The sequence below is a fragment of the Ips typographus genome, linkage group LG11 (assembly GCF_016097725.1).
Source record: "Ips typographus isolate SLU linkage group LG11, UJ_Ityp_2.0, whole genome shotgun sequence".
NCBI classification, from domain to species: Eukaryota; Metazoa; Arthropoda; class Insecta; order Coleoptera; family Curculionidae; genus Ips; species Ips typographus.
In genome coordinates this window covers 9650242-9676363 of record NC_138432.1, presented here as the reverse complement: position 1 = coordinate 9676363, position 26122 = coordinate 9650242, and the positions used below count along the sequence as shown (strand labels likewise).

Genomic DNA, 26122 nt, shown 5'->3' with positions numbered 1-26122 from the left:
GGCCAAACGGTATGACCAATCAACTCATGGGGGGATATTTTTGGAAAGCTTGTAATCTGCACTATCTTTTGTTTTCTATGACATTTTGACGTATCTTGTCAAGTAAGGGAGTAAATTAATGTGAAAGCAGCGGGTGTCTAAAAATGTGCGATTTTATGGTGAAGCAAATTTGACGCCCTCTAGCGGCCAAACGGTATGACCAATCAACTCATGTGGGGATATTTTTAGAAAGCTTGTAATCTGTTAAACTTTTTGGCGTCAAAGTGTGATTTTGAGAAAACAAAACAGTCCAGCTTTAGCAAATTTAGAAAAAACTATTAGTAAAAATGTCACTTTTGTACAATTCTCATATAACTAACGTACTTAGTCTATGACATCCCAAATGTATCAATTGTCGAAATCGAAAAAAAACAGACCGACAACATAATTGTGGATTTCATTTACGTTTGCATGTGCGGCAAAACCAGAAACAGAGGCCAGCATAGTCGACTGAAACGTCATTCATAGCGTCGCGACGCTCATTCAGTGTGGCGACGCACTCGGGCCATTTTGTAGAGTCGAAACGCGAAAGTGGAGGAAATTCCCATAAAGCGGGAAAAGTTTCTAGACTTTTGATACCATTTTTATATTATTATGTGTCTGTTTGTTGTTCGAGTTAGTTTTAGTGGCTAGAAAAGTTATCTTAATGTAGTAGTAAGTATTGTTTAAACTAAATGATAATTAACTGAATCATTTTATTTTACTTTTTACAAAAAAACGACCAAAACTTTCGCTAATATTACACAAGTTTTACTAGACATGTGTAATTAATCAAACTTTGACAGACTATAACACGGTGATTTAATTAGGTTTAATATCATTAAAAGAGAGCTTTATTAGGATATACAACTTGCGTACACAAGATTAACCTGTTTCTCATCTAATTACTTTATTATTACTCAGGTGTGTTAAAAGTGCCTAGGCAATACATATGTGGTGATAAGACAGGTGTGGGTATCATAAACTGTCTCAAATTTTGTGAGATCACAAAAAAAACACTACAAAAGTACTAAAAATGTATTATCATTTTATTCTAAAGAGAACAAAGACGTGTGTATCATAACTTATCAAATTATGCACAATAAAGCAAAAAAAGCGAAATTATTTGTGGTAATTAATATTTTTTGAGCTCAGACGTAAAGGTGTGTATGATTTTAAATTATACAAACAAATATATTATACCAAAAAAACCTTAAACCTGTAATTACTGTAAGCACGATCGCATTACAGGACGTCCTGTGACCGAAAAAAGAGTAAAAAAACCCTTAAAAGGAAAACTAGTGCAAACAATCTGATGGTGGAATAAACCTCATTTTACCTGTCCTGGAATGTCTATATTTTGCAGATAATTGATTCTGTAGGGTTAGGAATCATCCAATTAGACACAGCTGCACAAGTTTTGGGTAAATTTTAATTTGAACAAACAATATGTTTCACTGACATTTTTTCTTTGTTAGAGAGATATTTAAGCTGTTTCCAGGCAATTCTAAACAATTTAATTCCTAGTGTATTTACTATGGTTTTTCAAATGTGTACCCAAGGTCCAAACTGAAAATGGTCGTTGCTTTGCCATCAAAACCGTTCCAGGCATGAAATTAAATTCGGGGGGACTAAATACGAGTCGTTTCGCACAAGATAATCAAATTAGGACGCATTTCAAAACATGTTCGAGCTTAAGGTTTGTTATGTGTAGGAGGACGTTTAAAATGCTTGACTGCTAAACGTCTCATTTCTAATCCAATAAAAGGTGGCTGAATCGAAAAACCTAAACCTCTTAACTTTTATCGCCGTAATTTTATAAACCTTTTCAGATCGACGTTAACGTATTTCTGGATTAGGTTTTTCCTGATTGAAGCTTTCCTTCAATACTAGTTTGTAGACGTCTTTAGCCGTAATGGAGTGTATCGATTTAGCACCACTGGAATAAATCCCGAAACGCTGAGAAATAGCAGCAGTAAAAATTACCAAAACTTATAATAATGTCCTAATAGGCGATCTAAACTCGTTTATATTCTTGATAGCATTCTTCGCGCCACTTTGTATATAAAGTAGAAAAAAATTCAGAATTCCTGTTTGGAATGGAAATGACAATTCAGCAAGAGATACATCGGAAAAAATTTAAAAGGTCAGACTATTATTACTGTTACTTTGCAGTTTAAGGTTATAGTGTTAAAGTTATTGAAACCACTGAAGACCTAGCCTAAGTTAATAAACTAAAATTTCTCTTCATTGAGTTGCTCAATCAATTTGTTGATATAGCTTGTTCAGTGACTTCTAACTGTTACGTCACCATATGGTTAATATAAGAAAATGGTTATAATTTTAGGTTATAACTTAATGCTCAGGCTAAAATAACTTAAAAAGTAGTAGTCCAACTAAAACAGTTTGATTCTTAGAAAGTTTAGCATACTTGCAAAAGATTATAGCACTTTCTAGAAGGGGTACAGTAGCATTTAAAGGTCTCTGACACTTTTTAAAAGGTTTTCAATAGCATTTAGAAGTCTCTGATACTCTCAAAATGGTTCTAGAGACCTTTGACAGTTTAAAACAGTTATGTAAAGGTTTAAGACACTTGTAAAGGTCTCTGACACTTTTTAGAAGGTTGTCAGAAGCATTTAACGGTCTCTGACGCTCTCAAAATTGTTCTAGAAGCCTCTAACAACTGAAAGCAGTTATGTGAATATTTAAGACACTTGTAGAGGCCTCTAACACTTTTTAGAAGATTTTCAGTAGCATTGAATGGTATCTGACACACTCTAAACGGTTTTAGAGGCCTCTGGCACTTTTTAAAAGGTTTTCAATAGCATTTAGAGGTCTCTGATACCCTCAAAATGGTTTTGAAAACCTCTAGCAATTTGAAACAGTTATGTGAAAGTTTAAGACGCTTGTAGAGGCTTCTGACAATTTTTATAAGGTTCTCAGAAGCATTTCAATGTTTCTGACGCTCTCAGAATGATTCTAGAGGCCCCGAGCAATTTAAAGCAGTTATGTGAATGTTTAAGACACTTGTAGAGGCCTCTGATACTTTTCAGGAGGTTCTCAGAAGCACTTAAAGGTCTCTGACGTTCTCAAAATTGTTCTAAAGGCCTCTGGCAATTTGGAACAGTTATGTGAAAGTTTAAGACACTTGTAGAGGCTTCTGACACTTTTTAGAAGATTGTCAGAAGCATTTAAAGGTCTCTGACGCTCTCACAATTGTTCTAGAAGCTTCTGGCAACTTAAAGTAGTTATGTGAATATTTAAGACACTTGTAGAAGCCTCTGACATTTTTTAGAAGGTTCTCAGAAGCATTTAAAGCTATTTTTTATTGAACAGCCTGTATATTACTTCATACTTTTTTGTTTTTTAACATAACAATGGCTCAATGATTTAAAAAAGTAATTATTGCCTTTATTTGCAGTTTTTGTATTGTTGTTCTATACCACCCATACTAAACATTCTTAACTATATCGGTTTGTATTCAGTGTCACAAATATCAATTGAACTTCGGCAGTGAATTGCCGGTAAAATTTGATACGGTGTGTTGCTTTGAAACGAAAATGTTTCCAACTTCAAACTGGTGCTGGTTATAATGGAGATTTCCATTAGCCACAAAGTGGAAATCGATCGCGTTGGGGAAAAAGCGTTTTTGTTCAACCAGACAGATCTGTCAAACATGGACCAATTAAGCAGAAAAAAAGAGTGAAAAGAAAATTTAATTTTAACTGGAGCTTATGGGTTTCAGTGTCGGTCCTTGGGGGTAACTTCGTAACTACGCGGAAATCAATTGGTTGGTATTATTTTTCGATTTCGGTAAACATTGATCGTGCTTTCTTTGAAAACCGCTTTAATCAAATCGAAAAATGTAAATATGCCTAAGTCTCAATTTTGTATCTTTTGTAACGTAGTTTATATGCAAATTGGAGGTTTTTTTCTCATCCTATTTAATTTTTTTCTACATTAGAGTTGGATGAACATTTTGATTAAGCTGGAACTTTCCTCTGAGACAATTTTTATTAAAGTTAATCACTTGTCTGTTAAAGTAGTAAAATGCTTTATAACACTAATGTAAACACAAACTTTTTTACTTTATACAACATAATGAATATTCAATGCAAAAACTTCCATTACATACTAAACCAGTTCTGTCATTGAAGTTCTGAAACTTAAATTAGTTTCTACGGTTGCACCTGCAGTTTTTCCAAAGTTCCATCTTCGACGTGCACAAAAAAGTAACAAGAGCATTATTAGAGTTGCCTTTATTACGTTATCACCGATCGATTGCTACTATTACGATTGCAATAAAAGTGTCCTTTTCAAGACGTTTAAACGGTTTTTTTTGGTGCTCCTTTGCTTTCCAAGTGTCCATTCCATCAATTCGTTCCACGTGAACTTAAAATGGTTTTTTTAACGTCCCCTTAATCTTGAAAAGCTGATCTTTTCCTAATAACACTTGTGGTTGACCCTGAATAAACGTTTTCATTGTTATCCTCATTAGAGTTCAAATTGGCTTGAAACAAAGAAAAAAGCTGGCAAGCAAAAATAAACCCTATGCTGCCTTTAAAACGGAGTTGTAACAATCTAAATTGAAGTTCAAAATCACAACCTAACCTGAAGTTAAGATTAATTCCCCCAAACAGTTTTTATTAAACGACAATCATGGCGGATTGCTTTTAAAACCCTAAATTCCGGATGTTACGACTCATATCCGATTTCTTTTTGTGAAAAGATTGTAAAGCGTGGGACAGAAGGATTTTCTAAAATAAATTTATTCTGTAGACGGCATAAGTCAAGTATCTTTGACTGATTTATCACCTTAAAAGCAAAATCGTAACCTTTACTTTGCAGTGGAAAAATGTGTTTTTGTCATGATTTTAATATGTTATTAAGAACTTTATGTCCAAATTTTAGCATTAGCAATTAGAAATAAGCAATTTTATTATTGAAATGCAAAAAGTTTCAGTACAAGTTGTACTATGCACAGGGTGATTGAATTTTAAACATTAGGCCATAAGTTTGGTTTGTTGCTCAAATTTGAGACACTCTGTATACTGATGAATTATCTAGGAACAAAGTAGACACAAATATCTACAAGATTCATATTTGTCAATTTTTAATAAAATAAAAAATAAGGTGTTCAAAATTTAATAAATCACCTTGTATGTACATCGATTAAGGAGAAGAGTTTTTGAATAACCCACCAAGCCAGTATTTTACACAAGTTTCTACTGGTTTTACTCTTTCTAATAACGATCCTGGTGACCACATGCGATCATTTCCGTTCCGCAAACTAATTTAGGAACACTGAATGAAATGATTTCCGCCAGCATAATAATTAGTCAAAGTTGTGTAGGAACACACGCTAAAGTAAAATGACGTTCATTCACAAGTGGTTTTAATCGTACACGGGATTTAATGTTGCAAAAGCATGTAATTTAGAAACTCTCTAGGGAAAAACGTAAACATTATTGTTACAGGGATTATGTTACAACAACCAAGTTCGTTGAACAGTTTAGACGGTTTAGCCAATGCACAGATGCGCTTCGAATAAATTATTTTGCAAATGAGCACAAAATATTCAGGAGTCGTAATTTTTAAAGCAAAACCTGGATTTAATTAGTTTATAAAACAACTCGAGAAAAGAAGCAATTTTCTAGTTTTGTATCTAAAAATAAAACATTTTTTAAATGAAACAGAAGTGGATTTCCATTGAACGAAAAGTCTTTGCAAGCTCTCCGCCAATTTCTATTGAACGTTTGCTTGAATTCCTGTCAATGAACTCATTTCAAGTGTTGAAATCTATCTCTTCACAAAATAAAACGATTAAAGACATATCATTCCTTGTACACACTCATATACGACAGCAGTAAATTGAATTCAGAATATTTAAAAGCCTGACAGTTTTCTTAGCATTCCATTTCAATTTTTTACTGTCAGCCAGATTTTCCAAAACGTACTCGCATTTCGAATTGACTACAAAAACGTATATCTCTAGGCTTTGGTCGTTTCTAAGCAAACTAAAATGTAGTTGTTTTGCACAAATCTATATAAACAAATTGAAATTGAAATGTGCTTGATCCGGAATGAATTTAAAACAATGTTTGGTTATCAATATTAAGTGCATAGTACTAAAGCAACAGAAGAAAGTTTGCTTTAAATATTGTTATTATAGTTATTTACTTTCTGGTAAAAGTTGTTTTTTAGTATATTATAGCACACTTTGTAACTGTATAACTACCACTTTTCCTACAAAATAATCCCCAGAGGGAATAAAATGAATATTTCAAAGCTTTTAAGCATTAATATGCATCGTCCGAGTTAACATTTAATAAATTTTCACCCAAAAACCTAATAGCCGAACACAGCTATTGTTGGTAACGAGTTGTAAAAGTTAATGCAACAGGGAATAAAATAAGCAGATTCCAAACTTTCCCGCCCTCAAACTAAAATGGAAAATGGCGCTTGTTTAATTGCAAAATCTGGTAATTAAACTGAAACGAGCACACGCAGATATCTTTATGTTTCAATAACTTTAAATGGTGTCATACCTGAATGAAACATGAGTCATTTGGTCAGAAAATCCACATTTAAAACTATAAAATTTATAAAGTGACGCTTTGCAAAGCCGTTTTACGACGATTTATTGTCTATAGTGTGGAGTGTGGCCTGGATTTTCTAAAGTTCCAAAGAAAATTGATAGTCCAGAGTAGGTGGAAAGCGTTTTACTTCACCCACTAGAGCAATGATTAAATGTCGGAGCAATATAGTATATCGTTGGTAATTATGTCGGTGCGAAGAAGAATGAAACAATAAATTACTTGTATAACTTTGGAGATATTAAAATTTGAAATATAATGTTGCTTGTAAAGGGTACACAACTTCAGCGATAAGCTCATTTAAAGTCAGCATTTTAAGACAAATAGATTTAATTATTATATTTGCATAATTTAAGGAAGTATGATTGTCTTTTTTTATAATGCTAAATGCGCTAAAGTTAAAGACTAAAAATGTGTGATTTAGTTTAATTTCCATTTCATTGAGTAAGTTTACAAGAGCACAATTTCTAGGGTTTTATTTTGTTTCAGTGACAAGGTATAAATTGACTGCATTTACTTAGTCCTTGTCTTAATGAACATTTTCCTTAATTGAGAATATTTGCAACGTTACGAGATAAACGTACTTATCAAGCAAACTAATTACAGCTTTTATTGCATCTCTGATACAAACTAATAAATACAGTAAATAAAACAATGAGTGAAACCAAATTAGTTATTTAATTGTTAGGTTAGGTTAGGATGTTAAATTTACTAAATTCTGTCGTTGTAAACCCTTGAAATTCTTATTTTTTCATTTCATTGTAGTGACAAGGCAAGGACTGCGACGCCATTTTGTCTGTCATTTCTAGAAACTACGTGAAAATTTCTTTAAAATGAGATGCAAGTCAATATTTTGACAGAAAATTTAAAATGGCGGCCTGGAACGCCATTTTGTCTGTCATTTGTTGAACCTACGTGAAATATCCTTTACAATAAGGTGCAAGTCAATATTTTTACAGGAAATTCAAAATGGAGGCCTGGGACGCCATTTTGCCTGTCATTTCTTGAACCTACGTGAAATATCCTTTACAATAAGGTGCAAGTCAATATTTTGACAGGAAATTGAAAATGGAGGCCTAGAACGCCATTTTGTCTGTCATTTCTTGAAACTACGTGAAATTTCCTTTAAAATGAGGTGCAAGTCAATATTTTGACAGGAAATTGAAAATGGAGGCCTAGAACGCCATTTTGTCTGTCATTTCTTGAAACTACGTGAAATTTCCTTTAAAATGAAGTGCAAGTCAATATTTTGACAGAAAATTCAAAATGGCGGCCTAGAACGCCATTTTGCCTGTCATTTCTTGAAACTACGTGAAATTTCCTTTAAAATGAGGTGCAAGTCAATATTTTGACAGAAAATTCAAAATGGCGGCCTGGAACGCCATTTTTTCTGTCATTTCTTGAAACTACGTGAAATTTTCTTTAAAATGAGGTGCAAGTCAATATTTTGACAGACAGTTCAAAATGGCGGCCTGGAACGCCATTTTGTCTGTCATTTCTTGAAACTACGTGAAATTTCCTTTAAAATGAGGTGCAAGTCAATATTTTGACAGAAAATTCAAAATGGCGGCCTCAAACTGTCAAAAAATACAACTTTTTTATTTGTCAAGTTACAGTTGACGTCTCGGTGTCATTTTATGTTAAAATTTCCCGGAAAAGACTCTGGTGCAGTCGGTTTTTTGATATCTCAAAAACTAACAGAGTTAGATGAACTATCATCTAACTCTGACATGAAATCTGACTAAAAAATATTTACAATATAATATGTGATATTATGGTAAAGGAAATTTGATGGCCTCTAGCGGCCAAACGGTGTTATCAATCAGCTCATGTGGGGACATTTTTAGAAATCTTGAAATCTGCTCTATCTTTTGTTTTCTATGACATTTTGACGTAACTTGTCAAATAAGGGAGTTATTTAGGGTCAAAGCGAGGTGTGTCCCAAAATATGTGATTTTAGGGTGAAATAATTTTGGCGCCTTCTAGCGTCCAAACGGTGTTATCAATCAACTCATGTGGGGACATTTTTGGAAAGCTTGAAATTTGCTCTATCTTTTGCTTTCTATGACATTTTGACGTAACTTGTCAAATAAGGGAGTTATTTAGGGTCAAAGCGAGGTGTGTCCCAAAATATGTGATTTTAGGGTGAAATAATTTTGGCGCCTTCTAGCGTCCAAACGGTGTTATCAATCAACTCATGTGGGGACATTTTTGGAAAGCTTGAAATTTGCTCTATCTTTTGCTTTCTATGACATTTTGACGTAACTTGTCAAATAAGGGAGTTATTTAGGGTCAAAGCGAGGTGTGTCCCAAAATATGTGATTTTAGGGTGAAATAATTTTGGCGCCTTCTAGCGTCCAAACGGTGTTATCAATCAACTCATGTGGGGACATTTTTGGAAAGCTTGAAATTTGCTCTATCTTTAGCTTTCTATGACATTTTGACGTAACTTGTCAAATAAGGGAGTAATTTGGGAATGGCGCATTTGCGCGATTTTTAACCGATTGGCCAAACAAAATCGGCCGATTGAGCAATCCTTTAGTGTTTACCGTCCTTGGTGACAAGGTACAAATTGACTTCATTTACTTTGTTTTCAAGTACTCGTTGTCTTGATTAGAATATATTTCAACGGTTTACTTGCTTAGAGTTAAATAAAGGCTGAAACTCAATTATTAATGGTTCAACTGTATCTCTTGTACAAACTGTTTGGTTGCATTTACAACTATAAAACTTTTACTTTTCTCTACCTTATAGCATAACAGACAATCATAGAAATTCTTCCAAATTTAGTGAGTTAACTAAAATAAATGTATTCAGAAAATCAAAAACTTTCTTGCATTCAAAAGCTTTTCGGGACGATGCAAATTTCTCTCAATTTTGCGAAAATATAAAACGTTTGCATTGTTCGCGTTTTAAAAACAAAGCTTTGCTCGAGCTTGATTAAAGTTTTCAGGCTTGAATGAAATGAAAGATGACAGTACTGGCAACTAATTGCTCTACACTAAAAGTTTTAATTAAGTAAATACGGTGAGTAATTAAGAGGAAACGTTGCATACAGTAAAATTATAAACGCTGAAAGGCAGTTTTCTAATGTGAACGACAACCGTGTTGTTGAGTGATAGATGAGGTTTTGAACTCTCAAATCAAAATCCACAGAGACATTCCTTATATCTAGTGTGCATTTAATTGAACAAAATTGATTAGGTTTTCAATAAACAAATTTATTACTAATTAAACTGAAGAAGTTTTTTGTTTATTGTTATTTAATAAATTTTGAAACACAGTTGCCATAATGCAGATTTTAGCACCACTAAATACATACATATATAATCATTAGCTCTGTCTGGGAAGTTTAAATTACGATTAGAGCAGAAATGGGAAAATTTAAATTTGTATTGGAATTTCTCCATTCTAGCAAAATATAGTATAACATAAATATACTGGATTGCCACTTGTTTGTAAATGTGAAATAGTAGACAAAATCCGTTAAAAGCACTCTTAGTTTATAAAGTGCTGTTTAAAGTAATGAAAAAGGAAAATGGGTTCTTTACATATTAAAGCAGCTTCGAGTCAATGTAAGAACTTAAGAAAATTACACCGGCCCAATTGGTAATTACTGAAAATTTTAGTTCAGGTTAATGGAAAGGAGGTTTAACGCTACTTTACCACAAAATTCCATTATAATTTACCGGAAATTTAAAGGGAACGTGTAGCAGCTTCTCTTGTGAAACTGACAAACTTTAATACGAAGTCATCATTTACCACTAAATTAAATAATCAGTTGGTAAACATTCATGAATTAAGAAAACTGGTTTTCCTCAATTATTACCATCAATGGGACACAATTATTTATCCGACGAGTTTCAGGTTTAGGGTCAGCCCTTTCAATTAAATGTTACCTTACCACTATTAAACACTGTTCTTGATGGAAATTTGAAACAAACTTCCTGATAGGCATGGAAATTGGATTTAAATTTACACGATTACAATGTGCATTTTATTGGTACTGGCATTTATTTAGTTTCATTGTCAACAAGTTTTTTTAGTAATTTGCATTACAAGCAACAAAATACAAATTGTGGTTATGGTTTTAATTCATTACAACCTGTAGACCCTTCCAATATTTATAACGAGTGTATTTTCCATTTCAGAGCCCTGTAAATATTCAACGAAAGGGTTAATCTACCTATATTTAATTTATCCAGGGCTTTGCGAAAGGTTTAACACAAATAAGGTCAGGAATTTTCTAACTTTTTGTGCCGGGTAAATAATTGAAATTGAAAATTAGAAAGCCCTACATAATCCTGGATTAACGCTCTCAATACAAGTAAAACTATGAATCTCACTAAATACAAACTTTTTTCGCAGTTTTGTATCCAAAATGAACGTAACCTCCTTCTACCTGCCTACCATGTATTTGATGCCAAATGAAACTCTAGAGGCCACCTTGAAACCAAATGGAAATGCTAAAATCGAGATTGTCCTCTACGGAATTATACTTTTTCTGGCTGTTGTTGGCAACACTCTGGTCATCCTCACTCTGGTAAGTTGAATTCAATTTTGTATTTCGTGCTGGAAATCCAGATAAACAGACTTTTCCCAACTGTCAAATTACCATAAAAGGAAACTTCCCTATCCCATACTAAACGTGTTTTTACCTGAGAAATTTTCCAGCTGGCAGCGTTATAATGAAAATGCATATTTATAAGGTTGTGCTCTAAGAGCATTGCATGGGTTATAGTAAATAAACGGTCAATGTTGTCGTTTCAGTTTAGGGTGACCGTTAATGAACTTGTAGATTAGATAGGATTAGACTGAATCTGGTTTGTTTTAGTATAGTGTTCATTTTGACTCAGGGTACTACAAAAAAGTATAAAAAATGAGAGTTGTAGGAAATTTCATCCTCCACAAGGTTGTATTAAGGTGTTTTTGCTGTCAGGGGCCTCTTTAAGCAGTTAATAAGGCAAGAAGTGATAGGGTGCGCCAAACTGCTCTAACCTCATTTCGACTAAGGGTAACTTCGTTATTTGAGGAGCTCCAAAAAAGCGTAAATAACATGTTGTAGAAAATTTCTTCCTTAGCAAGACTGTATTAATTTTTTTTGCTCTCATAGACCTCCTTTTTGAAAAATTTTTTTACGACAAATTAGGCATAATTTAATAGAGTATGATTGTCACTTCTTTAAAAATAATATTTTTGAGAATTTCAATATATAAACGAGTTTTTTTACCACATTTGTTACACGCATCAACTGAAAGTAATTAATTAATTTTAAAATAAATTGCATTATGACACTCGCATACGCAATATGCTACTGTTATTTAAAATTTTTAGCATTAACATTAATAACTTTCAATATGAGTGGACGTTTTAATAATGCTTCAGTATTAATAAAAGTTCAACTAATTGAGTTGTTTCCTGTGAAATTGACGACAAATCAGTCTATATTGAATTACTTTAAACTTTGTTTTTGAAAGGATCCATGAAATTCAATATCTCGGTTACATGATGAGCTAGAAAGAAGAACGAATTTCTTGCGAATTTAAATAAAAGAGATACGATTTTTTGAAAAGTAAATAAATTCAAGTTTTGTCAAAAGTGCAATTTTAGCAAATTTTTATTTTGCTCCATAATTTCTACCAAGGAACCTTAAATTACGTGAAATAAGCACTTTAAAATTTTTCACTTTTATAGGGGGGTATTAGAGGTGTTTTTTAATAATTTTTATGTTATGGTCACGTGACTGAACAATCTAATACTTATAACTTTAACGTATCACGATATAAAACAATCACGTGGCATAAAAATTTCACCGCTACTGAATTCATCATTTGCATGCTTCATAAAGAGCGAAAAATTACAATGCTCCCGTCAAAAACGCTTCTATAGAGTAACATTAAACAAACATATAAAATTGCCTTGAACTGAGCCACGTGGCTGAATTTATCAGCGAAAACTAAAAGATTACACGTTTTAGATTAATAACTCCAGATCTACGAAAATGAGAGAAATGCGGATACTTTGACAGGTAATTTTCAACTCCTTTAATAATTATAGCCCAAACAATGCTTCTGAAATAATTTTGTCTGGTTGATAGTGAAAATTTAATTTTAAAATAACAAAGCCTTCTGGCAGAAATCAAAGTGAAATTCAATAACAAGTTTTTGTATTATTACACATAAAATAAACTCAGTTTGTGGAATTTCAGATAAAGGTTCGAAATAAACATTCCAAAAATTAACTAGATCAAAAATTCGGTTTTAACTTTTTGCCTTAATATTTTTAGGAAAAACGATCATAAAGCTTCCGTTCGCAACTTTTGTTATATTCAAATTGCTGAATATTAGCAAAAGTACGAAATTGTTTGGAAGAGAGAATAATAAATCAGACGAACACGACACATTTTGCTCCCTCCAGACAGACAAAAAGAAAGCAAATAAACATTTTTTAGGTATTTCTGTATAAAGTCCACGTTACAACTGTAGACAGTGTGTTAATTAAATGGAGGCAATTAAGTTCCAGATTTCCTAAACCCAAATGTTCTTGACACTATGTTTGTTATTTGAGTTGACAAATGAAAGCAAAAATCCACTGATCAAACGTATTTTCTGTTGTTTCAAGTTTCTAAAAATTAATGGGTTTTGTTTAATAGCTTTCAATGTGCAAATACCAGAAGCAATTTTAGGGAACTTTCTTGGAATATGACTCTAATGGATTTCAGGACTTTGACCTGACTAGGTTTTCAACCTTAATAGGTTCCAATAATTGTCTTTTAATGTACAAACTGTGTTAATCAAGCTCAATTATAGATTGAAAGCACACGTAAACCTTTCACATAAAATCCAGTCAAAATGATTTCTTTATGTTTGTCTTTGTGAAGAATACATAAAGTAAATGCTTACTTTATGCAGTAATATAAATATAAGCCATACGGTTTGTGCTGGAATATTGTTTCATGAGACAATTCAATCTATGTTAGTGAAAATTTGTTTGAAACAGAATTTTACAGAACTGGGTTACATTTTGTTAAACTGTATTGATTTTCAATATCTATTACAGTATGTAACTAGTAATTACTTAACGTCTTCTATTCACGTTTATTATTATTAAAGTCTAATGTTTGTACAGCTTTTTTCTTTTGAAAAAATGTGACAACTTAACCTAAAGTTAAGTTCCATTCAACATTCACACTTAAAGAGAACCCGAAACTAGATCAATGACATTCAAGCTGTCAAATTAAATCAAATTTCCTCCTTTAGCATTCAGCAGAAGAGAAACGCGAAAATTGCTTTAGGCTTTCCACCGAACACGGAGCCATTGTCGAGTTCGAAACTGAGTTTCCGTATAAGTATAGAACATTAGAGGCCCTCAAAATGGGGATTTGCCGGATTGAGCAAACTAAATTAGAAACTTTCAACGTTATTATAGTATACGTTATTGGTCCAGCATTTCGGTAGTTTTTTTACTGAATTTTTGCTTTCCCAGGCTCAAAATCGTAGAATGCGAACAGTGACCAACTTATTCCTACTCAACCTGGCCATATCCGATCTTTTGCTGGGAGTTTTCTGCATCCCAATAACCTTAACTGGAAACCTCTTCCGGAATTTCACTCTAGGAGGGTTCATGTGCAAACTTATTACTTTTCTGCAAGGTAAGTTTAATTTATCTCTTTTAATTATAGCAAAATGTGGTTCAATGTTCAGAATTAACCCAGAAAATATCAATTAAACTGTTCTGCTAAAATTCCACTAGAAATAAAAATGGAACGCTATGAAGGGCTCTTGTCGTTCTCTCAAAAAGCACAATAATACTTAAAAGGGCACTTCGTCTGCGAATGCGTTTGAACAATAGAATTTTCCTGTACTGTGTTAAGGGAAATTGCAGATTTTAGTTTATTATTGACGTCATTTTTACTGCACCGTTAGTAAAATGAAATAATTTTCAAAAATACGAATTTCATTTATTGTAGTAATGTTATTGTTTAATTAATGATTAAATGATACTCCAGGCAGGATTTAAATCAATTTTTTTAGGTATAATGTGAGCCTGATTAGCAACCAAGGGTCCTTTAATTAGATTTTACCAAATTATGCAAATCATCCGGCGAGGCGAGACATTTCTGACGTTCTATCAGTTATTAGATTCCTATCTAAAATATCTGGATCTTTTTTGGTCCCAACGTGACCGGTTGAAAATCAATACCAAAATTCCCACCTTTCTTGCAATCAAGCTTCCAGTGTAGTATGAATTTGTTTACACTTATTATGCACTGAAATAAATATTGCACTCACGCGTTGCAGTATCTAAATAGCATTTAGGCACGTGGATACCTCCGGGAAAAATTCACTTTTCAAGTCAAGATAAAACGCACAATTTGAAACTTAAAGAAGCAAATTGATTTTATCGCAAAATCCAAAATCGAGATAGCAATCCCAAATGAATGTTGTATTGTTAAACATAGTGAGTAATATTTCATTTCACTGTGGAGTGTTATTGCTTGAATGCACATTACAACCACCCACTCTCTGTGCAAATTCTGAAATACGCAAAGCTGAAACTGTTCTAAGCCCAATCATAAATTTAAATTCTAAGTTCAGTGATTACAATAACTTCCCGTTTGTAATTCCTATTGCAATAAAAGTTTTGGTTGTAGTTTTTAGTAAATCACAACCTTAAAACTAGTTATAGAGTAGTGATATTTTTAAACTGAAATCTCAATGATCAAGTTGACCGAATAACAAATGTCCAGCTTTGTTTCGAAACCCGTGTCGACGTTAATTAATTTGAGTTGTGGCCATTTATCATTTCAAAGCTTATGAATAATTTCTGGAATTTTTGCTTTTAGGTAATACGAAGCCTAGACAATTAATACTCTTTCGTAAAGACACGTGATGGAAAATGTTCGTAAACCAAATTAATTGGAAGACCACAACGTGAATAAATCGATACCAAAATTTACAAATTTCTGTTTTGCATTAACATCCGGAATAAAACATTTTTTTTAGTATTTTTTATGCATTTTTGAGTGGCATTGGCGTTGGAAAAAAAATTGAAAGAATGGGGGGGTACTAGAGAGGTTTTTTAGGTACTCTTTGAAATTCAATATCTCGGTTACATGATGAGACAATTCAAAATGGCGGCCTGGAACGCCATTTTGTCTGTCATTTCTTGAAACTACGTGAAATTTCCTTTAAAATGAGGTGCAAGTCAATATTTTGACAGACAATTCAAAATGGCGGCCTGGGACGTCATTTTGTCTGTCATTTCTTGAAACTACGTGAAATTTCCTTTAAAATGAGGTGCAAGTCAATATTTTGACAGACAATTCAAAATGGCGGCCTGGAACGCCATTTTGTCTGTCATTTCTTGAAACTACGTGAAATTTCCTTTAAAATGAGGTGCAAGTCAATATTTTGACAGAAAATTCAAAATGGCAGCTTGGAACTGTCAAAAAATACAACTTTATTTGTCAAGTTACAGTTGACGTCTCGGTGTCATTTTATGTTAAAATTTACCGAAAAAGACGCTGGTGCAGTCGGTTTTTTGATATCTCAAAAACTAACAGAGTAGAATTCTAAAATTTAGTAGACCTAAAATTTAACATTTTAACCATTTCTTTGCCAGGAACTCGGCCGGATTAAAAGATACGTGACATCTGACTAAAAAATATTTACAATATAATATGCGATATTATGGTAAAGGAAGTTTGAAGCCCTCTAGCGGCCAAACGGTGTCATCAATCAACACATGTTGGGACATTTTTGGAAAGCTTGAAATCTTCTCTTTCTTTTGTTTTCAATGAAATTTTGACGTATCTTGTCAAGTAAGAGAGTAATTTAGGGTCAAAGCAAGGTGTGTTCCAAAATATGTGATTTTATGGTCAAAGAACTAGCCGCTAGAATCCGTCATTCTAGCGGCCAAACGGTGTACTCAATCAACCCATGGGGGTTCCAATGCACAGCAAAGGGCATATTAATACCAAAGGACCTTAAATTAGATGAAATAAGTACAAAAAAAGCACTCTACAACTTCTCATTTTTCAAAAAAAATTAAAGAATGGGGTATTAGAGGTGTTTTTTAAGTACTTTTTGAAGTTCAATATCTCGGTAATATGAAGAGCTAGAGAGGCCATTTTTAGCTCATTTTGTAGTATTTTTTATGCTTTTTAGAATGGCGTTGGAACGAGTCATTTTGTAGTATTTTTTATTAATTGGGTGAAATAAGTTCAAAAAAAGTACTTTACATTTTTCATTTTGTAGTTTAGAGCCAAAAAATATAACTTTTTTGTTTGACTAGGCTCAAGTTTTAGCCCTGATTTCCGTGAAAACTCGATCTGAGTGAAACGTAGGTGAATTAAGCGGCATATCACAAAAAACTTTTTTCTTTCTTCACCTTAATTCAGTAATAATGCAACAGAAAGTGTTTGCTCGAAAGGGATGTCTGTCTTCCTAGTGAAATATACCGGTAAATTATCTCTTGACAGAATCTAATTTAACACGAAAGTAAGGTACAACAAACAAATCTTTTCCTTATTTTCTTTTCACGGAAAAACGCAAAAAAAAATAATTAAACCGCTAGAAACGAACCTTATTAGTTGCTTCAATATGATGGTTAATTATAATGTATTAAACCAGCTGTAGTTTCAACAATTTGGCAATTGTAATTTCCAGTTTCAGCATAATTATTCAAAGTGATTGATGTGTAAATGTGTAATCGAAAAGTGACAAAACCAGTAAATCCAGTGCTGACACAATACACCACAATTTCCATAAACGTTTTCGCTTGTGTTGTGTTCCTAAAGTTGATTAAAATATGAAGAGCAAAAATATTGACTCGTGCATGTTTGTATGTTTATGGGTTTGTTTCCGTTAGACATTCATTCAGTTGTAAAATCAATTTCAGTGTTGTCACGTTATTCGAGAGTGTAAATTAATGACAATATTTATATTACTACAAGTGTAGGAGTGTAGTTGAATAAATTATAAATCAAGTCTTCAAGTTAAGGTTTATTTCAGACATACTTTCTTACTGGAAACATACAAAAATAATATAATGAGTTTTACCTAAAAGTCGTTCTTTTAAAAACATCTGGCTCGTAGGAAAGAAATTGCATTTTTCCTAAAGGTCAGCACTCAATTTCCCATTTTTATAAAAATTGTTTATCCAATTGGTTATTTAAACAACTACTGTTTACTCTAATACTCCACGACTATCAGCATAATGGAATAATAACTGAATTTTCCTGAACTTTAAATATATTTTTTTAAAAAGTCTTTTTATTCAATCTCCACCACCTGTCAAAACTGATCTATTGACATGAACGAAAATCGACTTTTCTCGATTGTTTCATGAGGAAAAAAGGAAAATTAAATCAGGTACACCCACCAAACTCAATATTTCATTCGTGGTTAATGCTCCGTGATAAATGTGGAAAGTGTGAAGGTATAAAAGGAACAAAGTTTGCACCCCTATTATTTATTGAAATTGCAAACTAAAGCGCTAATAAAGCTGCTAATTCTATTAATATTCCCAACTAATTTGGACCTAGGCTATCGGTAATATTGTAGAGGCTTTGAACGTGCCCAAACTGGGAAAAACATACATCCACACCCTGTTTACTTCAGTTGATCCCTTTCTAGTATACGTATAATAAAGTTTACGTTTAGAGCACTGTCCTAGATCACGTCGGTCTGTTTACTTACACCTGCACACCCCTAAATAACACTATTAGTCTTGCTCTTGGAGGTGGAGAAAATTGAAATTAATAAGGGTCGTCCTCTGTCTAAAATTAAACATTAATAAACACAATACCTCAAATTTATTGAGTCCCAAAACCTCAAGTGCATTAAGGCTATTAATATTCAAGAGTAGTATCAGTTAAAAGCACTACTCAAGGCTGTAGCCAACTTTCAGTAACCAGATTTTGTGTGATGCACCAGAAGGTCAATTTTGTGATTGCCTAAAGGTCACGCAACTTTCTGCAATACAAATTTGTTGAGTTTCCAGCTATTGTTTGACTTACGTGGGGTTCTATGTAACGTTAATAAAACTGATAGGTGGGACTTTATATTGTTTGAGCACGTGAAACAATAGAGCAAAAAGAAGAAAAATAATTGATTTCTAGTCTGAAAATTCTAAAGGTTAGATTAAAAAGATTAAATAAGAAGTGTGAACATTAACACTCTAAAAACTAAACAGTTGAAGTCATAAAAAATATGTTAAGTACTAAAATTGGTCTCATCCTGTCACTTTTTGCCTTGTAACTCTTTAGGGAGACCTTTAAGGGCAAAAATACTTTAAACAATCTTGTAGAGGATACAATTTTTTACAACTTTTCTTATTTACACTTTTTTCTAGCTCCTTAAATCACTGAGATACGCTCAGTCGAAATAGAGTTTTTTAAGGTTAAAACGGAATCTTAAATGTCACGTGACCGTTTTTAAGTTTAAACTGACACTTTTTAAGATAATTCTGGTCACATGACATTTCCACTCATCAAATTTAGTTTTAAAGGTTTCGTGACTTTTTTTTTAACGTCAAACGGTTCATGAAGGCCACGTGACTCTTTTAAGATTAAAAATGGAATTTATAATATCACGTAACAGTTTTTTTTTAACTGGGATAGGCTCTTTGTTTTTTTTAACGTTAAAACGGAATCTTAAAGGTCACGTGACCGTTTCTAAGTTCAAACTGACATTTTTTAAGATAATAATGGTCACATGACATTTCCAATCATCAAATTTATTTTTTTAAAGGTTTCGTGACCCTTTTCTTAACGTCAAACGGATCATGAAGATCACGTGACTCTTTTAAAATTAAAAATGGAATTTATAATATCACGTGACAGTTTATTTTTACTGAGATACGCTCAGTCGAAATACAGTGTTTTTTAAGGTTAAAACGGAATCTTAAAGATCACGTGACCGTTTTTAAGTTTAAACTGACATTTTTTAAGATAATAATGGTCACATGACATTTCCAATCATCAAATTTAATTTTAAAGGTTTCGTGGATCCTTTTTTAAACGTCAAACAAATCATGAAGGCCACGTGACTCTTTTAAAATTAAAAATGGAATTTATAATATCACGTGACAATTTTTTTTGACAGCGATAGGCTCTTCGTTTTTTTTAAACGTTAAAACGGAATCTTAAAGGTCACGTGACCGTTTTTAAGTTTAAACTGAAATATTTTAAAATAATAATGGTCACATGACATTTCCAATCATCAAATTTAATTTTAAAGGTTTCGTGGATCCTTTTTTAAACGTCAAACAAATCATGAAGGCCACGTGACTCTTTTAAAATTAAAAATGGAATTTATAATATCACGTGACAATTTTTTTTGACAGCGATAGGCTCTTCGTTTTTTTTAAACGTTAAAACGGAATCTTAAAGGTCACGTGACCGTTTTTAAGTTTAAACTGAAATATTTTAAAATAATAATGGTCACATGACATTTCCAATCATCAAATTTAATTTTTTAAAGGTTTCGTGCCCTTTTCTTAACGTCAAACGGATCATAAAGGCCACGTGACTCTTTCAAGATTAAAAATGGAATTTATAATATCACGTGTGACAGTTTTAAATGTCAAAATGTTATTTAAAGGGTCACGTGACCGATCACTTGACTATTTTTAATGTTAAAATATCATTCTTAACGTCACCTGGCAGTTTTTACGTTTAGACTGATATTTTTATACTCACAGTCAGAGAAACAAAAAATAAATAAACGTCATTTTTGACAGCTGATGTAGTATAATGTCTTAGTTATTTTGAAGATTAACTATAGACATATTTGCACTGTAGTAGTTATAGCCAACTGTCATTTCAATTTAAAATAACAAAGTTAGGTACATTTTTGAGAAAACGAAAGACATTAGCAAAAAACCACTGGAATCACTTCAAAAAATGTTTCAAAATGGTCGTGTGGGCGACATGTCTTGCACTGTCTCTTAGAAATATGCAACCAGCAATACAGCGTCATTCCAACGTCACATACTGACGTCTGTATAAGGTAAGGCTTACTGAGTCCAAAAGCAGCTCCTGGGAAGAAACATACATTACTACGTCATTCCCATCTTCACGGTTGGTAACCTCCAAAGTCGAAATTTGAAAAACGCCCTCTAGCGCCGCAAACTGTTTATTTTTTTTTCAAAAGACGACCTTTTGAAATACTAGTTTTTTCCTATCTGTCCGGGATATGGAGTACTCTAAATCCAGACACCCTGTACATGAATTTCGGGGAGGGAATACTTATTTGCTATAAATATGAAAAGTGTCAATATGTTTTGAATAGAGCGTACTTGACAGGTTTGAAATATTACATTTTGCTGTTTGAATGAATGAAAACTTCCATTTTTTTGTAATAATTCACGCTGGTAAAAAAGCCACAAACTTACAAGACGTGGAGGGTAGAGCTAATAAATATTTCCGTTCTCAGCTTTCTCAGGCATTATTTCAGATTTTAACTTTTACATTGCAACTCCTAGAGGTTTCTTTATGCTGGTAGGGCAAAAAATTCCTGACATGAAAATAATTTCCACTTTCCGCACCTGTCTTTCTCCTCTCTTGTAAAACTTTTCCACCACCTTCGTAAAGTTGAAGCATAAGAATAATAGCCTCCTACACCCCTAGAGCGTTGTCTTAACTGTCTCTAATTTAAAACTTATCCTGGTTTAATATTAATTCTTTGGAATATATAGGTCACGTCTGATAATATTTCTCCTGTCTGGCATGGAGGAGATCGTAAACACTTCTCCAAGCTAGTTATGGGAAAAGGAGAAATTTATGATAGGGGCTAAAGCTTAGTGCAAATCAATGTTGAGGGTATTACATACAGATTTCGATTATGGTCAAGTACAAAAGTGCTTTTACGATGTGATTTCGGTCTGGGTAAATTATTATAGCTACCAATCTTGTATTGTACTTTGAAATATGACCGTCATAAAGTGAGAACGAAGCTGAATATGATCTGTTCTCATTATGCTTCATAAATTCCAGTACATAACATTGCATTAAATTAAGTTTTTTACCGTATTTTCCGAATATCAAACCCATACAAAGTCAATTTGTATAATGACGACACTTGGAAAACAAACCCCATCAATCGTTTTCCCCGGCATAAAAAAACGCATTTTCCACTCTTTGGCATGGAAACTTCTATGACAATTTACGCCACCTTTATAGCAAAACAATAAGTTTGCTCGGATCGAAATAATCCTAGTTTTGTGCGCTTGTCTCTTTCTGATCGTGGAAACTTTCAAAGTAGTTTCCACATGTATGAAGGCTTAATGCAACTTTTCCAAATAGGAAAACTAACTCCATAAAGTCCGGAAATTTTTGGCTATTTTACAATTATTGAGTAAATGTTGTACACATACAAACTATTTTGTTCACATACTTTTTACAGATATTATTCTAACATGCAGATGTTTTATTTAATATATCAGAGAAGACAGTAGAAAGTTCCATGTTTGCTTATGCATTACATACGATCAAAGGGCTTATTGACAATTCCTTTTCTGGACCCTTAGAGCAATCTAGAATTAAAAAACTATACCTTTGCAAATTCTTTTCTATGCTATATCGACATTTTTTCCAGAGAAAAACAGATTCTTATCCTCCAACTGTCACACTTTACTCATTTCTGAAGGCGTAATTCGATCCAGTTCTGGCATATGTGACATATTTGTAACATTTCCTCGCAGAACAATTATTTTGTAATGGAAATTCACATTCATAATAACCGTAGATGTATGTAATGTAAACAACTAACATTATCAATCAGTGCAGCAGATTAATTTGATTTAATATAAATTCAAATCTACACGGTCCAGTTTGTAGTTTTAACGGACCCGAAGGCTCAGTTTATTGAGGGAAAATTAAATAAATATTTCCATATACGACCCTGGATGATTGGATATAACAAAACATTATTCAAAGATTTGTCGAGTAAAATTGTGATAATTTTAACGACCGTCCTTAAAACTAGGTCGAAAAATTCAGATTTATTACTGATTTCAAAGTTGGATTTATAGCTTCATCAACAACGTAAAGCGATAGTTAAGGCAATTTAACCCAGCAAAAACGAAGGGCAAAGGAGATTCATTACAATTTTTAATTTATTGGACACCGTTCTGTTCAGACCTAAATTGTAACCCTGTAAATTCAAACGAAAAACATTTCTAATTAACTAAATATTACAAGCTCAATTAACACGACTTCTCTCTGGAAACATTTAAAATGAATTTTCCACTGAAATTTCAAACTTTTTTTGACGTAACTAATTTTAAGTCTGCAGGTTTATACTCAGCACGGGGAAGCTATTTCCGTTCAAGGAAACATCTTGACAAGCGAATTCGTTGTACCGAACAGTGAATTCTTGTTACGTGACGTTGCAAATTACTGTCTACCGCTTTTCTCATACTTTTCGACAAGCTAAACTGTCTGTAAAGTTTGTCTTTTTGCCCAATGCAGGAATTCTTCATTAAACAATCCACCGACTTTGCCTTTACCGATTGTTTGAAAGCATTTTAAAACAATCAACAAAATTCAGAAATGTATTTGCAACTGTTTACTGATTGTAGACTCATTTTCAGTTACTGTAAGCTAATTTTAAGCTAATAAGCAGTGTAGGCTACTTTGAAAGAATTTTAAAGTAATTTGATTTTTGTTGTTTTTGTAATTTCAATTTTCAGTTACTGTAAGCTAAATTTTAGGCTAATTTGAAGGAATTTTATTGATTTTTGTTGTTTTTGTGTTTTTAATTTTCAACCTTTTTACGCTAATAAACAGTTTTAGGGTAGTTAGAAAAAAAATTAGGTTGGCTGGACGTGGTTTAGGCTACTTTGGCTCATTTGCAGTTTTTGTAAGCTAATTTTAGGCTAATCAACAGTTTTAAGCTAGTTTCAAAGAGTAATTTAAGCTTGTTAAACGTGCTTTAACCTTATTTAGATCAATTTTAGTTTGCATGGGTTCATTCTAGACCTAGCTACAGTTTTAGGCTAGTTTAAAGCAGTTTTGAAGTACTTTAAGTTTGTTGAGAGTATTTTAGGCTCATTTTCAGTTACTGTATGCTAATTTTAGGCTAATCAGCAGTTTTAGGCTACTTTGAAACAATTTTAAAGTAATTTGATTTTTGTTGTTTTTAATTTTCAACGTTTCTAGGCTAATATGCAATTTTAGGCTGGTTTCAAACAGTTTTGAAATTCTTTAGGTTGGCTGGACGTGGTTTAGGCTACTTTGGCTCATTTGCAGTTTTTGTAAGCTAATTTTAGGCTAATCAACAGTTTTAAGCTAGTTTCAAAGAGTAATTTAAGCTTGTTAAACGTGCTTTAACCTTATTTAGATCAATTTTAGTTTGCATGGGTTCATTCTAGACCTAGCTACAGTTTTAGGCTAGTTTAAAGCAGTTTTGAAGTACTTTAAGTTTGTTGAGAGTATTTTAGGCTCATTTTCAGTTACTGTATGCTAATTTTAGGCTAATCAGCAGTTTTAGGCTACTTTGAAACAATTTTAAAGTAATTTGATTTTTGTTGTTTTTAATTTTCAACGTTTCTAGGCTAATATGCAATTTTAGGCTGGTTTCAAACAGTTTTGAAATTCTTTAGGTTGGCTGGACGTGGTTTAGGCTACTTTGGCTCATTTGCAGTTTTTGTAAGCTAATTTTAGGCTAATCAACAGTTTTAAGCTAGTTTCAAAGAGTAATTTAGGCTTGTACAACGTGCTTTATCTCTTTTTAGATCAATTTAAGTTTTAGACCTAGCTACAGTTTTAAGGTGGTTTAAAGCAGTTTTGAACTACTTTAGGTTTGCTGGACGTGTTTTAAGCTACTTTAACTCATTTGCAGTTTTCGTAAGCTAATTGTAGGCTGCTTTACTAGTATTGATGCTGAAATTGTATTTTTGTAATTAAGTGAAATAAGCACAGCAAAAGACATAATTATGTCAAAGGGTAAAATTTTCATTTTTCTAAAGTAATGAGAGAACAATTTTTTATTTTGTTCCAGTGAGTGAGATAGATAATCAAAATTTTAGTGGATTTCTTGACATTATCCCCTGTCATCTTCACTCAACTTTTTCTGCAATTTTGATTACTTGATTTTTTGACTAATTGACTTTCTTTCAGCAAGTTCAGTGTCAGTTAGCGCGTGGACTTTGGTGGCCATTTCAGTCGAACGTTACTACGCTATCTGTCATCCGCTCCGGTCACTAGCCTGGCAAACCCTAAGTCATGCGTACAAAACGATTTTGTGCATTTGGTTGGGCAGTTTTGTTTTCATGTCGCCCGTTGTAGTTTTAAACGAACTGCAACCCACGCAAGATGGTAATATTGAAATTTCTGTATCAATTTCCGTTTAATTTCTCCCCCGTTTCCCTCTGTTGCAGGTCATCAAAAATGCAGGGAGAAATTTCCGTCACAGGAATACGAACAAGCTTTCAATCTTTTCCTCGACGTGATTTTGATGGTATTTCCGTTGCTCGTTTTAACAGTAACTTATTCCTTAATTATCCGAACACTGTGGAAAGGTATTCAAACTGAGAGGGCGTTACGTTCTAATGGTAAGTTTTCATCACTTTTTGATTAAGTTTCAAATATGAATGGGACTTGTGTGGTGGTACATTGGCGTACACACGCGAGAGACGAATTAGTCGTTTTCCGAACTCGTTTTTGTTAAAAAAAAATCTAAATTTAGTCTCATATTAACGCTTGTATTGACAAAAAATTGCATTATTTTACAGCAAATTCCACAGTGGACATTTACGTCAACTTACAAACAAACTCGACGACCAGTTGGCGTTTCAAAAACCACACCAACTTGGCCCGCCAACAAACCAGTTGGACAACGTTACGTAATTGGTCGGACGAATCCAACTCTCCGATTGGTTCCAACAGTTCCAAAAGACTGACCACGGGACTGCGTCGAACCAATGCGCAACGCAGCTTGCACAACAAGAAACGCGTCATCAAAATGTTATGCGTGGTGGTTTTGGAATATTTCGTTTGCTGGTCGCCCCTGTATATTATCCACACGGTGGCGTCGTTCAACCAGGATTTAGTGTATGACTATTTAGGATACCGGGCGATCAGTTTTTTCCAGTTATTGGCTTACACGTCCATTTGTTGCAATCCAATCACCTACTGTTTTATGAACGGCGGTTTCAGGAAAAGTTTTTTAAAATTGTTCAAGTGTCTAAAAGTGTCTAGGTACGGGCCAAATTTTAGGGTGGACGGTAGCGACTGCAACATGGATTTGAAGTATAGTAATCACAAATTTTCGGAAAACTGATATCAAATGTTGGTGTTGGGGGAATTGTAAGAGACTGTTTCTAAATGGCTGTTATATGTTTGTGTGATTTCAACAATAAATAAGTGTTTTAATATTGATTGTTTTTGCATGCATTTTGGTAATAACCATTCGTTGTTAGAATAGCTGATCAACCACTCTGCAACTTCTGACTGTGAAGGTGAAAAAGGTACATACATTAGTAAAATTATATTAGCGTTT

The 26122-nt window shown here is 33.1% G+C and overlaps 1 protein-coding gene across 2 annotated transcripts; it reads left to right on the top strand.

The window, feature by feature from the left end:
* Positions 1 to 514: 514 nt before the first annotated feature.
* LOC145736037 (cholecystokinin receptor-like) lies at positions 515 to 26001 on the top strand. 2 transcript variants are annotated; one of them, XM_081990247.1, is made up of 6 exons: positions 515 to 693; positions 10983 to 11157; positions 14100 to 14265; positions 24742 to 24939; positions 25002 to 25175; positions 25356 to 26001. In XM_081990247.1, the coding sequence occupies exons 2-6, from the start codon at positions 10996 to 10998 to the stop codon at positions 25901 to 25903; spliced, it is 1248 nt and encodes a 415-aa protein (XP_081846373.1). In that variant the 5' UTR covers positions 515 to 693; positions 10983 to 10995; the 3' UTR covers positions 25904 to 26001. The 2 variants fall into 2 exon arrangements, with proteins under 2 accessions (XP_081846373.1, XP_081846374.1); XM_081990248.1 differs by lacking the exons at positions 515 to 693; positions 10983 to 11157 and adding an exon at positions 13825 to 14041.
* The last annotated feature ends 121 nt before the right edge of the window (positions 26002 to 26122 follow it).

Excerpts from the sequence above, each read along its gene's own strand:
- LOC145736037 (XM_081990247.1), top strand. The coding sequence starts at position 10,996 with ATGAACGTAACCTCCTTCTACCTGCCTACCATGTATTTGATGCCAAAT. Across the intron at positions 11,158-14,099 it reads CTCTGGTCATCCTCACTCTG|GCTCAAAATCGTAGAATGCG; the intron begins GTAAGTTGAATT and ends TTGCTTTCCCAG. Across the intron at positions 24,940-25,001 it reads ACTGCAACCCACGCAAGATG|GTCATCAAAAATGCAGGGAG; the intron begins GTAATATTGAAA and ends CCTCTGTTGCAG.